Source organism: Sporisorium graminicola, chromosome SGRAM_14, assembly GCF_005498985.1.
Source record: "Sporisorium graminicola strain CBS 10092 chromosome SGRAM_14, whole genome shotgun sequence".
NCBI lineage: Eukaryota > Fungi > Basidiomycota > Ustilaginomycetes > Ustilaginales > Ustilaginaceae > Sporisorium > Sporisorium graminicola.
The window spans coordinates 520,313-533,885 of record NC_043724.1 but is presented as its reverse complement, the minus strand read 5'-3'; the positions used below and the strand labels follow the sequence as shown (position 1 = coordinate 533,885).

At 57.8% G+C, this 13,573-nt stretch overlaps 3 protein-coding genes across 3 annotated transcripts; 2 read left to right on the top strand and 1 right to left on the bottom strand.

Moving 5' to 3' along the window:
* Nucleotides 1-1,231: 1,231 nt before the first annotated feature.
* On the top strand, nucleotides 1,232-8,858 carry EX895_002429 (uncharacterized protein; the record flags this gene model as incomplete). Its single annotated transcript, XM_029883028.1, has 2 exons — nucleotides 1,232-1,246; nucleotides 2,271-8,858. The coding sequence occupies 2 exons, from the start codon at nucleotides 1,232-1,234 to the stop codon at nucleotides 8,856-8,858; spliced, it is 6,603 nt and encodes a 2,200-aa protein (XP_029740783.1).
* Nucleotides 8,859-9,215: 357 nt separating this feature from the next.
* Nucleotides 9,216-10,157, top strand: EX895_002428 (uncharacterized protein; the record flags this gene model as incomplete). The annotated part of the gene is made up of 1 exon (XM_029883027.1): nucleotides 9,216-10,157. The coding sequence occupies one exon, from the start codon at nucleotides 9,216-9,218 to the stop codon at nucleotides 10,155-10,157; it is 942 nt and encodes a 313-aa protein (XP_029740782.1).
* Nucleotides 10,158-10,639: 482 nt separating this feature from the next.
* On the bottom strand, nucleotides 10,640-13,246 carry EX895_002427 (uncharacterized protein; the record flags this gene model as incomplete). Its single annotated transcript, XM_029883026.1, has 1 exon — nucleotides 10,640-13,246. One exon carries the CDS (start codon nucleotides 13,244-13,246, stop codon nucleotides 10,640-10,642), a length of 2,607 nt encoding a protein of 868 aa, XP_029740781.1.
* Nucleotides 13,247-13,573: the final 327 nt, after the last annotated feature.

Sequence of the window (13,573 nt, the reverse complement as noted above, 5' to 3'; positions counted from 1 at the left end):
CAAAGCACACTCACTCTCTCTGAACTGCCACAAGATTCGAGCTGTTTGAAATGACGGCTACAAAATTGACCGATCGGACAGTGTTCCACAGCTTTTCGATTGTGGAAACGCGTCAAAGAAAGTTCTCGGCGAATCTGCATTCGAATTCCGCAAGAGGCTATATGTCTTTGCAATTCAGTTGGCTCTCCGATCCCAACCCATAAGAGTGATACAGTACTGCCCCTTCCTTGCTACCATGTGTGAGTGAGTGTGTGTGGATGAATGGGTGCGTGCGTGTGAACGTTATAAAGAGAGAACTCGAGCATAGCAGGCGAGTTGGACCGCGGTCCGGTCAGTGTCCGGTCACCTGGCGTTCGCTTGTAAGAATAGAATGAAGTCGGTGCTTGTTTCGTCGAACTCTGGCCGAAGTCGGATGCTCGACGGCAATCTTGCAGTACAGCGAGCGAGCGCTTCACGCCAGCTTTTGTTTGGTCCTGTAATCTCTAAGTGTGTCCCCCTCTCTCTTTCCTTTCTCACCGAACAATTTTTTTTTTTTGCTTCGCTGCAGAAGAATTTGCAGCTCTCGTTTTCCCTCGCTCTCTTCTTCGACTTTTCAAGTCAATAATATGCCGCACGAGAGTGAAAGAGCGATTGGCACTCGGCGAATCCGATTCAGTTAGGCGGGCGGAAGAAGGGCGACGGAGGCAGACTGCTGCGGAGCCACAACTAGGGACCGGTCACTTTCTTTGACAGCGACCCCACAATCAGGTGGGCGATACGACATCAGGGTTTCGCAACCGTGAGAGTGCGGGGTGCGCATCCGTGTTGCAACCCCGCACTTCTTCCCAAGGGTAAGGTTGTGTGGGGAAGGGCATAGGGACGGACGGGTGGTATTGACCGTTGCGAACGATGATGCAGACGAAACGGTGAATTCGGGCCTTGGAGAGACCACCTCTTTCGCCGACCGGTGTCATCGCGGCTTCTCAATGTTCTGAATGCATAGTTTTTGTCCTATGTTCGACCGCGAGGACGCACAATTTTCTAAGGCTTCGGTGAAACAAAGACCTAACACAAGTCGACCAATCTGATCGGCTGAAGCTTATGAGAAAATCCCGATTGAGGCGACACTATCCCGCATTCTTCATTTTGCGCCTTTCTCTCCGCAGTAATCTCGTTATATCCGCAATTGAGGAATGCTGTCCGACGGCCTTGTTCAGCAGCGCTGAAAAAGCTCCCGTAGGCTTGATCACCAATGCTTCGAGTACAAGTAAGTCGACAGTGTGCTTCCATGCGCAGTGGCTGCAATGGCTGCAAGAGAAAAGAAGAGATCGACAAGTAGCAGCAGCGGAATCGGAAAGGCGCGGAAGCTGCCTTTCAGCTTCCTACATGGGATGCTGCACTGCAGAGTCCGGACTCTGGCATTGCAACATGCATCCTCTCCCTCTGGCACCCGTCGCAAACAACGGTCGACATCGACCGTCATCCAAAGTACAGCTCATTCTTCTTTGTCGATGCGTGCTGGTAGCCTCTGTGCAAGTCAGGTCTACTTACGATTGAAAGGCAGAGGGATGCAGTTGGTTCCTTCCCGTTGTCTCAATTCAACGCCGCAGAACATGCAATGCGGGATCCTCCAGAGTTGCATGGCTGCAAAGCTGCAGGGCTGCATGAAGAGGCAACGCTCCTTTTCACTGTGCCTCGACGCCAAAAGCTACGCGCAACCCACGCACATCTGCGAGACGCCGCCGCCGCCTTTCTTTTTCCCGCTGGGCTGAGTAGCGTCGCACCCTTGCTCGCTTTTTCACCACGCTGCACCGGCGATTCAGGCTTCATTTACAATCGGCCTGTGCAAATCGGACAACATCCGATTCTTGATCTCATTCCATTCCGTCACATTGTCATCACCTTCCCATCACTTCTGATTCGTCACCATCACCGTTTCATCACTTTGCGGAACAAGAACAACATCTTTCCGTACTCGCATCGATTTACTCCTCCGCTACGCCCTACACGGACATCGGACATTCCGGCCCAAGTCAGCTTCCATCGACGCTCTTCTTTCACGCAAAAGATGCAAGCCATCTTGATTTATTGATCGATCCCTGTCACCGACTTCTTAGCTGCTGCAACTCTTGGCATTCACAGGTTGCCACTATACCCGCCACTGCCCATACAAAGCTTACTGTGCAGTTTACTCGGCTCGCTGAGCGGGCCACATCGCCACACTGTCTTCGCCTCGTTCAATACCATCTTCTTCGCGCTCGCCGCTCCTCGAAGCCAACCCGCGCCCTCAGCGCAGCCTCTCTCCTTCCAGCATCTCGGCAGCCTCGCCCATCCATCGCAGACCATCCTACGGTCCTCAGCTATCGGTGCCGGGCTCGGCGCCCGGCGTCGCCGACCCTTTCTTCGATCAGTCATCACTGGCTAGCTCGCCCGGTGCCAGCTCACGCCATCGTCGCGGCTCTCGTTCTTCTATCCTCGCGTCCGCCTCCGAAGTTGCAGGCACTGCTTCAGACAGAGAGTCGATCCGCTCGGCTGGTAGCAGCTCACGCATCGGTCCCTCCACACCAACGCAGAAAGCTAGAAGAACTTCGCGCGGCGAGGATTTCGACCGGAATGCCTCGCCCGTCTCCTTCTACTCCTCATTCGAAGCGCCATTGACATCGCCTCGACAGTCGCGCCAGGGAAGCCTGCAGCCCGAGCCTATCCGCCTCTCGCACATTCCGCGCTCGCCATCCCCCACTCACCTAGCAGCAGCCCACTCATCGCCCAATGGCCCTTATCGCTCTCCACCATCCAAGCACAAGTCTGCATCTAGAGACCAACACCAGCGCGACGACGCAACACCCACCAAGCGATCCGTCTCGGCTCAGCATGTTGCCAGTTCCGAAGGGCCCGCCTGGTCGTCGTCCAATTCCATGCGGTCGTTCTCAGCCAACTCATGGCAGCAGCCCAACTCGCCCACTCGCGACCCGCCTTCATCTCGTGGATCCGATGCAATTGCTCGGCCTACCCGTATAATCCCAACGAGCTCCGTGGGTGACTCGTTTGACCCCAAGCCAAGAGCCATTTCCACCTCCAGGTCTACCAACGGCTTGAAGCGGCCCGATGACTTAACTGCTACTCGACCGCGGTCAAAGAGTAGCATCAGCTCCAAGCCAACAGAATCGCAGCCTTCCGTCAATGCGCAATCTTCATCTTCTGGCGTAGCGCCGTCATCCATTCAGTCCACCAAGACGCTCGCACCAGTGCCCTCCAAGCTCAGTCTGCGTTCCCGCATCTTTGGCGGCCTCAAACCCACCAATTCGGCATCCCCAACTGCGTCCTCATTTGGCTCAGGCACCGAGACGCCATCGCCTAGATCCCCTCACTTTTCACCCTCCATTCACTCAGAAGGCTCGCACAGCGATCGCCACTCTCGAGATTACACCGATGGCCATCTCCTCGACCCAGCTCAAGCTTTGTCTCACTACGCAGAGTCTTCTCAGTCACATGGTCGCGGCGATGACGATGGCATAGGCGAAACTGCAAATGGCGACTTGAACGCGAACGCAATTACCGCTCGCAAGGCCAGTAGTGCATCCAGCTTCCTCCGCAAGACGATGCGCTTTAAAGAAAAGCCTGCCTTTCTCAAGTCGCGTCCCTCCGTATCATCCATGAACTCGGATTCCGCCGCATCTACTTCCACCTCGGTTCCTCCTTCCCCGCTGGATCCTCCCATCAACTCTGAAGTCGAGGATGCTGCCAGAAACGCTCCCTTCTACAAGCAAGTAAGCGGTCGTAGGGGGCTTCAATATCGCCAAGCACCCTCGGAAAGTGCGAACGGCATGTCCTCAGAAACTCGCTTGCTTTCGCAAGCAACCGAAGGCGAACAAGTGCCGAGCGCTATCAGACTCTTGCCTGCGGTGACAGAACGCGACCTGGAAGGTTCACCGAAGCTACAACGCTCGTTATCGTACAAAGCCGGTGCGAACCCGGATCGCCAAGACCCTAGCTCACCCACAGTCAATTCGCATTCGAATGAGTCAGGTGCAATGTCGCAACAAATGGCAGTCTCGCCACTGGAAGCGGGCTCCCGATCTCGAATCCCTCGGAGCAGCAGTCTTCATGGCTACGTCGGTCGCAACAGTCCATCCGCCGCTTCACCCTTAAAGATTCTATCTGAACAGGCTGCAGCGTCACCCTCTTCGCTGACAGACGTACCCGCGTCTCCACGTCGAAGGCCACGATCGGGATCTGACCACCCGTTTTCTCCTCAGATACAACCGCGTACCACCAGCTCGCCCCGCCAGAGCTCGGCTCGTCGTCCCCTTACCTCGCAAGGCAGTCCCTCGCCCGCTGCATCTCCTAAAGCAGGCGCTTCGTACACCAGTCGCTCGACACAGCGAGCAAGCCGACCCAAAACGGCTGACAGCGGCCATACTTATTCAGGCTCTCTTTCTAGTCTGCGTGACATTATGATGGTGGCCAATGCAATTTCGGAAGAAGGTGCAGTCTACCACACACCTGAAAAGACACAGATCGCACGGTTCGAATCCAACGCGAGCCCGTCTACTGCTTCGCAAACAGCGGCTTCTCCCAGCGAGCAAAGGCGACCGGGACTTCCACCCAAGAATCCTCTTCGGAAACAGCGACCGTCTGGAGCCAGTGTCACCAGTACACCCTCCGTCTCTGGCAATTCTCCTGCTTCTGTTCACACGAGTGGCGTCTTCCCCGGTCCTTCGATGGCCAGAACAGCTGACGATTGTCTGCTCCGCCCCGCTTCCAAGGACGCTGCAGAGTCTAAGCGTCCGATTCCAGCCTCAGTGTCCACGCCGTCTCTCACCGATCTCCAGGCCCAGACCTCGAATGTGGCTCAATTTTCACCCATGGACAGGCAGACGAGCGGGGACTACGTCCTATCTCGAGATGCTGCCGCGTCGCAAGACGCGTCGCAGGACACAGCTCTCGCTCACGTTCCATCCCGCTCTTCCGGCTTGGCGCATGGAACACGCAGCAGCTCTTCTTCGCCCGCACAAGCGTCCTTTGGATCGACGCAACAGCTTTCACGTGCACCGTCGACCGACTCTACGGTCGGATGGGTGGCGAGGAGGCACGAGCGTTCTGTAAGCGATGCCGCCAGTTCTTTCACGGACCTGAAGAACCCTCTTGGCATGGGTGCTTCCACGCCTTCTCTCAGTTCAGAAACCTCCTCGGGCACCAAGAAGAAGAAGGAAGGGCCAGGCAGCAAGATCTTCTCCTTTGCGCGCGATATCACGCATCGAGATGGCAGCAACGATGCAACTAGCACGATCACAAGTTCCGGAACCTTCCGGCTTGGAAGGAACAGCAAGTCGAAGAAGGCAGACGCTTCTTCGCGGCCCGTCATTCGCAGACTGTACGATGGACCTCTGGAGAGCGAAGCATCGGCTTCGGCTGCGAGCCACGCTTCTGCAAATGGCTTGCACTCACCTCTGCAATACACCAGTGGAGTCAGTCCTGGAACCTCCGTTGTCGACCTGCAAACCGCATCCGGTAGCGGGCCGCCGACCCCCGGCAGTTCCGCCACTCCTGGACCTAGCGGCCATCGCACGGGTGCCGGCAATTTGGTCCGCTCTGCATCATCTTCAGGCAGCACTGCTCGAGACCTCTTGTCCCCCGCTTCCGGCCACCTCATGACACCGCAACTCGGCAACAATGGCGGCTACTTTCTCCCACGCAGTCCCAGCTATACCACGCCGGCTTGGTCCATCCCACAAGACGATTTGTCACAGGAGCAGAAGCGGTTCGTCAGGCGATGGTTTGTTCTGCGCGAACTGTTGGAAACCGAGAAAGCCTATGCGTCTGACCTCGCTGTGGCTCGAGACATCTACCTAGCTAGAGCCAAGATGAGGGCCGGTATTACGGCGCCTCTGTCGCCCTTGAGCGTTCGGTCTGCAAGCATCTTTTCGCAGCTTGCCTCGCCCGAGCCATCCACGCACAGCCGATCCTCGCAGTCCCATTTGCAGCAGCGTGGAGGCACACCCGCCGTTAGCCCTGGACCGAGTGTCCTTCCTGGTAGAAGCCCTTTGCCCCAAAGAGCGCTTTTCCGCAATGCTTCAGCGGACGCTACTGTCAATAAAGCCCTCGCCAGTCCGAGCTCGGTCAACCAAACAGCATCGTCCGTTTCATTGACGTCGAGCAATCCAAGCAATCGCTCTTCCATGTTCACGGTGTCTTCGCAGAGCTCGCAGACCTCCGACGCAAGTCACTTCGCACTATCGGGCCACCCAACAGCAGGACTGCCATCCCAGTTTTCGATCGAAGGCAATGCCTTGTCGCCGGTAATCGGACACATCCCGAGCTCAGGCACGCCTAATACCATGCCCAACCCTGGCGCATCGCCTCTTTCGTCCGCGCTTGCAACGCCGTCCATCTCGACGCCGTCAGGGATTCTGTCGCCTGGGTCCGCTGGTTCGGCGGACACCCTGCCGGCGGGATCGCCCGATGCCCCGTTCAGTGCAAGCGATGTACGCATTGTCTTTGCTCAGCTCGAGACATGCGCTGCATTTGCAGATGAAATGGTGGTCATCCTTGAGGGCGCAGTTGGCAGAATTTGCAGCGGAACGTCCGACGAAGCCTGCCAGCTGCTGGCTCAAGGCAAGGTCATCGAGGAATCAGAGACGGACCGAGTTGGGCAGGCGTTTCTCAAGCTCATGCCACGCATTGAGCAGGTCTACTCGGCCTACTGCTCGCGACACGAGGCGTCCATGGCGAGGCTGCAGGAGCTGCTGACTACGCAACCTAAAGTCAGCGCTTTCCTTAGCGAATGCACGCAGGCAGCACGGGCGTACACGAATGCGTGGGATCTGTCGTCTCTGCTGATCAAACCGGTGCAGCGTGTGCTCAAGTATCCCTTGCTCCTATCGCAGATTCTTGCGTCTACGAGCAGCAAGCACCCAGATATGGAGAGTCTGTCGGCAGCCTCGGTCGAGATTCAGAAGGTGGCAGACAACATCAACGAGGTCAAGAAACGCAAGGATCTTGTGGAGCAAATCGTGAGCGGCAGGGTCACCAAGCGCAGTACCAGTCAACGCATGCAGCATGGAGCCACAAAGAAGCTCTTGCGACGTCAGGAAAAGGTCAGAAAGCTTGTGGTTGGCCGAGCCGAAGATGTGCTCGTCGATGATGGCCAGTACAAGGCTTTGGTCGCTCAGTTCCAGCAGCTGGAAAAGTCGACAAGTTCATTTGCAAGGCGATGCACAGCGTGGTCGTCGAGCATCAAGGATGCGCACCTGGCTCAGCTTCGTCTCCTCGACCAATGGTGCAATGCCTACGCCGTTGACGAGATCACTGCCGGTACAGAAGCGGAAAACCGTCTTCGTACCTTTGTTCAGCTGATCGAAGACACGTTGCTCGGCGAATTTTGGGCACAACTAGACGTCGAGATGAGCTCGAGCCTGAAGCCAGCCGTACACCGCATCACAGCGCTGTTTGCCCTGCCGCAATCGGTGATCGCGAAGCGCGACGATCGCGAGCCAGACTATACTCGCTACCAAACCGAGATCTCACGCGGTGGCTCCAAAGCGGTGGACAAGAAGCTCGCCGAGAGCGCAGCCGCCTTCGTTGCTCTCCACACGCAGCTAATGGACGAACTGCCGCAGTTCAACTACGGCGTACAGACGTTGTTGGATCTATGCATCGAGTCGCTCTCGCGCACACAAGCCTCGTACCATCTACGCGTCCATCGTGCCTTGATCGGCTTCTGGCAGAGTCACGGACCCGAGGGTAACACGGACATTGCGAACAACGCAGAGACGAATGAAAGGTCGATGCGGCACCTCAACCCGGTCAAGATGTTCTGGCCTTTGCACAGCAGCATTTCGGAGTTTGCTGAGTCGCTCGGTATTGTCCGCGGGATCGTTAGCGCCGGTGGCAGCGTTGGTGTTGACGAGCGGGCCTCTCGCTCGGCGTCTTTGAGCGTGGACAGCGATTCGCTCGCAGCGGGCAACTTGAGTCCATCGAGCACCACCCACTTTTCGCCGCTGCAGTGGTCTCGAGCGCTTCCCGATGCCGAGTTCGCATCCAGCGTGCCCGACGCGACTAGCATGAGCCAGAAGATCGAGTCGATCACTGCAGCGGGGTCGGAAGAAATGTTGGATACCATCGGTGCACGAGCGAGTCCGAGTCCGTTCGCCACTCCTCCTCTGGGATCGCATCGTGGCGCGTCGGCGTCGCCGCAGCTGCGTCAGCCGGCGTTGCTAGGATCGCCAGCTCCGATTGGAGCGGCTCCACTCGTGGGCGACTCTCAGCAACAGCAACAGCAGCAGTCGGCACTTCGCACGGCCAAGTCAGGCGGTGGTCTGATTGGGCTTCTTCGGTCAGTGGGTAGTAGCTCGGCGGTGGGCTCACGCAAGAACTCGCAGTCGGCAGATACAGCCCACGAGCTCTTCGTCGACGGTCTCAGCTCGGACCCACCTACACCCATTAGCAAGGACACCCCGGCGGTAGGCGATTCGGCCGCAGTTGGCGAGCCTGTTGCACCCCCCAAGCTGCCGGCTCTCACCTTCAACTCGGGCTTCTTCGGTCAGTCTGATACCGTCTTCAACTCGGCATCTGCACAAGGCCTGGATGTGGAGGCGAACGAAGTGCCGTCCGACCCCAGCGCACCTGTATCTGCTCGCCAAGATGAGTCGGGGACGGCAGGTCAAGCCGCAAAGGTGATGGGCACGGTGGCAGCGGTGGCAAACAGCCCCTCTGCCGCATCGCGGGGTTCTGCGAGCAAGAATGGATATCCGCTTGTTGAGTATGCGGTGGGAGACCTGTTCAGGGTGGCTGACCACGACGAGGTGCATCTCTTTGGGCATTCTGAACACGGCGTTGCGGGATGGGTGGAGCGCGAGAACTTTGAACCTCTGCCGTGAGCCGCCTGCACCCTATGTGCAACTTTAATATGAACAATGTGATTGTTATAGCATACCTTGATTGAGGCTAGGGGCGACTTGGAGAGTTGATCGATAGCTGTCGTATCTTAATGACACTGAAGTGAGAGTGTGTGCAGTGAGGAGAGACATGCATTTCCAGTCATATCGTAGACGTTGGGTTGGTTGGCAGGCTCAGACTGTGAAATGACGTGCTTTTTCTTCTTGCCGTGCACGACCCGCAAGCCAAAAACACACATATGGATAACCGAAACCCACAGCGTTGCACTGATCCTCGCAGCCACCATCCGACCAACTGTATCTTGGGCACAGCAACGGCGCCGCGCACACCACACCACCATGACGACCAAATACACCGATGCGGCGTGGCCGCCATTTACACTGCCCACCGTGGACCTGATCGCGGGCTCGCTGGCGGGAGGCGCCCAAGTCATGGTGGGGCAACCGCTGGACACGGTCAAAGTGCGTTCGCAGATTGCGGCGCCGGGGACGTATCGGGGGCCGATGGAGGTGCTTACACGCACCGTGTCGACCGAGGGTGTGCTGGCGCTGTACAAGGGTATGGCGTCTCCGCTGCTGGGGATTGCGGCGCAGAACGCACTGCTGTTTACGGCGTTTCAGGCAGCGAAGCGCGTGATTTCGCCCGAGACGCAGCGGCTGTCGACGGGGCAGATCGCGGCGGCGGGTGCGGTTGCAGGCGGGGTCAACTCGGTTCTCTCGAGCCCTGTCGAGCTGTTCAAGATCCGCATGCAGGCGCAGATCACTTCGGCGCGGGGAGGGGGGGACAAGCCGCAGAAGCTGAGCGCAGTCGCACGCCAGGTGTATACCAACTACGGTCTGCGCCGCGGCGTGATGCGCGGCTTCTGGGTAACCGTCCTGCGCGAAGTGCCGGCCTATGCTGGCTTCTACACCGGCTTCGAGCTCGCCAAATCCGCCTTCCGCACCTACCTGCCCTCAAACTCAACACAGGGCGCAACCACACTCCCCGTCTGGGCGCTCATGCTCAGCGGCTCCTGCGGCGGCATCTGCAACTGGCTTGCCTGCTACCCCCTCGACGTCCTCAAAAGCCGCATCCAACTCACCGACTCCCCACTCCCCAAAGGCTTCGGTGGCCCCCTCCTGTTCAAGTACATCTCCCAACACGCCCAACAGATCTACACCTCCGAGGGCGCAAGAGCCTTCTGGGTCGGCTTGACCCCCACTCTCCTCCGCGCCGTCCCCGCCGCTGCCGCCACATTTACCACATTTGAACTGGTCAAGAATGCCCTCGAGCAGCCGTAGACGTTCATCCTCGTCTTCTGTACCACAAAACCTGTACAACATGGCCAAAAGTTGCGCCGAAAACATTCAAACAAAGTCGGCGCTCATAACCACACACACAACAGAGAGATGCTCCGAACAAAGCCACCCGGCAGCGCAAAAGCAAGGCCGAGTCAGAGCGTCGCCGCTGAGATCGTCCGATGGTGAGAGACAATTCGATGAAATTATGCAGAGACAAAGCGTGCGGAGGCCTCAACTTAGTGTACATGTGATGTTGCGGGCCAACGGCAAAGGCCGGTTCGCAAAACACTGAAGAAAAAAATCGACAAGCCGCGCAACAGCAACATAGCAGATGCTGGAGCCGGCGGGGTATGTGGTGTGGTGCGAGAATCAGAACAATGTATGGAATGCAAAAGACAGTGGGCTGGGGGGTAGCGCGCGGGGGGGGGGGGGGGGGGGGGGTAGCGGAAGCATTGACCGACCGCGACTGCTGGAGAACAGCTTCAGTGCGCCCAGAAGGCCGACTCGTCATCGTTTTCGTCGACCAGATCTGCGGCGTGTACCTCGGCCGGACGGCGGAGAGCAGCGTCCGAGATGTCGATCGAAGCAAGGCCGCGTGTGTCGGATTGCACGGGACTTATTTGGGGCGAGGCGAATGGATTTTCGTTCCGAGATGCGTCCCTTGCGTGGACAGCAGCTCTCTGCTGTTGCAACCTGCTGTCACTCGGATGGATCGTGTCATACTCAGGCGGTAGCTCCATCAGTCGGCCTTGCCCAAGGTTAATGAGCTCGTCACCATTGTCATTGTCGTCCAGCAAGAGCCCAGCGTCGGAGTGGCGCACAATCTGTGTAGATTCATTGCTGCCCTCGAAAATCTCTGCCCAGCCGTGCGTCCGCGAGGTAGGCGAAAGGCCAGAGCCAGACGTCCGTGACCGAGTGGCGCTCAAGGAGAAGGTACGCTCGACACCGCTGACAGGCGAAGTAGTGTTGTTGTTGGCCAGCAGATCCTGATATGCCGCTTGCGACGCCGCGTCGGGGCGATAAGTGGGGCCAGGGCCAACGCGTGTGGATTTGGTCGAGGCACCATCCGAGCTCATCGTGCGCGAGGCCAGAGGCGGACTTCCGGTGCGGTGCTGAGGAAGGCGCAAATCGCGGTAGGCGCTATTGTCCAGCGCCTGCGGGTCGTCCGAATAGAAGCCAAACGTACGGGAGGCCGTATCGGTGGGCGACCAACCTTCTCGAGAGCCATTGGAAGGAGGGCGGGGATAGCGATAATTTGCGCCACCTCGAACATCCGACAGAGCAAGCCCTGCAGATGCAGCAGCGGTCTCCATCATGGCGTAGTCGTCAGCGGATGAATTGAATTGGCGGCCGCCGTTCTGGTTGCCCGAAGTCGCCAGCTGCAGATGGTCGAAAGCACTAGAGGTCCAGCTACGCAGCGAAGCACGAGCCGAAGGCGCGCGTGCAAGGGGACGTGAAGATAGAGAGAAGGGGTCGTTGTTGCTGACGTCCGAGACACTGCTGTGCTCTGCTGTTGCCCTCGTTCCGCGTGCGCTGGCATCATTCGAGTCGTTCCCGGTCACGGTGCGGCCGAATACACCCGGAGCGATCGGCATGTTGGGATTGGCACTGAAGGGCACGGAAGGATCATCCTTGGGCAAGTCCCACGCGCGGATGTTCTGCTTTCGCTTCTGGTATCTCCTATAGCAGAACCAGCCACCCGCAGCCCCAACAGCGGCGACAATGAGAAAGACAATGATAATGATGGCAAGCCATGCTGCGGTAGAGGGCCCTCCCTTTTTGTTATTGACTCTTCGACCGTTCTTGATGGTCTCGATGACGGTGACGGTGGCGACATTACCGCCGCTGGTGGTGAGCGAGGCAAGCGTAGTGGTGGCGTCCGGGAAGATGCTGGCAGGGCTTGCGGTGGTGGTGGGAGCAAAGAGCTTGTGCGGATAATTGGCTTGCGCAATGCAGTCATTGCTGACGTATTCGTTGAGGGCGACAATGTTGAGTTTGGAGACGCCGCCGTTGCCATTCGTGGTACGGCTATCGCCCAAGGTCATAAGGAAGCGCGTGCCTCCGGCCATGGCCACGAGCCAGTTCATGGTCATCGAACCCAAGGATGGCGCGGTGACATAAATGGGTGGAGCCGCCTCCGGCAGAAAGATGGCGGTCATGGGAGGGGCAAAGCTGCCGTTCCAAAAGATTTCGTAGTCTTGACACATGGAGGCGGCGTGCTCTGTGTAAAAAATGAAGGAACTGGAGTACTCGAAGGCGGTACAGGTGGCACCGTTGGCAGGACTCTGCAACTGAACAAAGCTGGAAGAGTTGGACATGAGACCGGTCGAGTCGGTGACAGAGACGATCAACGAGGGGTTGGACGTATTTCCGTTGAAGAGAGGCATATCGTATTGGTAGAGCCATAGATCCTTGGTGGCATCGTCGTAGGTTGCGGGCAGATCGATCGTAACAGGCCAGTAGTCTTCGAAGCTGATCATGACCGTGTACGGTGGCGTACCGCGGCTTGGATCGAAAGTGATGTTCATGGGCTGGCACATGACGGGCTGCGACACTCCGATGCTGATGTTATGATTGGCAGGTGCGCTGGAGGAGGCAGCGTTGGTGACAACAGCAGCGAGCTGTCTGTTGCCGTCTTGAGCGACGGATGATGGAGAAGCTGTTGCGGTGGGCATGGCGAGGCTGCTTGTGTTTGAGATAGCTAGAATGTTGTCGACGCCGCCCATCGCGGTCACAGCAGGAACCGCGGAGGCGACGACCGTGGCGAGACACGAGCAAAGCAGCATGATCATGAGTAGCAAGACGCTGTCACCACTCGTGGGCAGCGAACGCAAGCTCTTGTTCAAGGCGAAAGGAGCCTGCTTCCGAACTCCGCTGCATGTGGGCCAGAGAGCTTCCGACTCGTCAGACGTACTCTCCTGAGAAGTGGGCTCGGAGAGAGGCAACTCGAGCGAGCGAGACCGCCTGGAAGCATTTAGGCGTTCTGCGCGAGCGGCAATGCCGGTCGACGCGGCGGCTACATCAAAGGAAATGCGGCTTGAGCTGGCAGCATTCAAGCCGCAGCCACACTGGCACGGTTGATCACGCATGGCGAAGACGTGAGGAGAGGTGAGTTCTGATACGGATCAGAAGTGGTGCTTCGAGATCCTCTTCGTAGAAGCAGATGCAACGGCGTTGGCAGCTAGAAGGGGAGCATCCGTGATGATGAGATGAAATGGTTGAGAGAGAGCGGGAAGGCAGCTGAAAGGATACCGAAGAACAGAACAACCGTGTCGCGTCGATGGTCGAGATCCAAGTGCACAGTATCGGTGCTGAGACGGTCCGAGTTCAGAGCTAAGGCCGAGATGGAAAGCAGGTGAGTAGAATGAGGAGCATGTCCGGGTTCGGGGGTTGAGATGGAAGGGTAGGGAAGATAT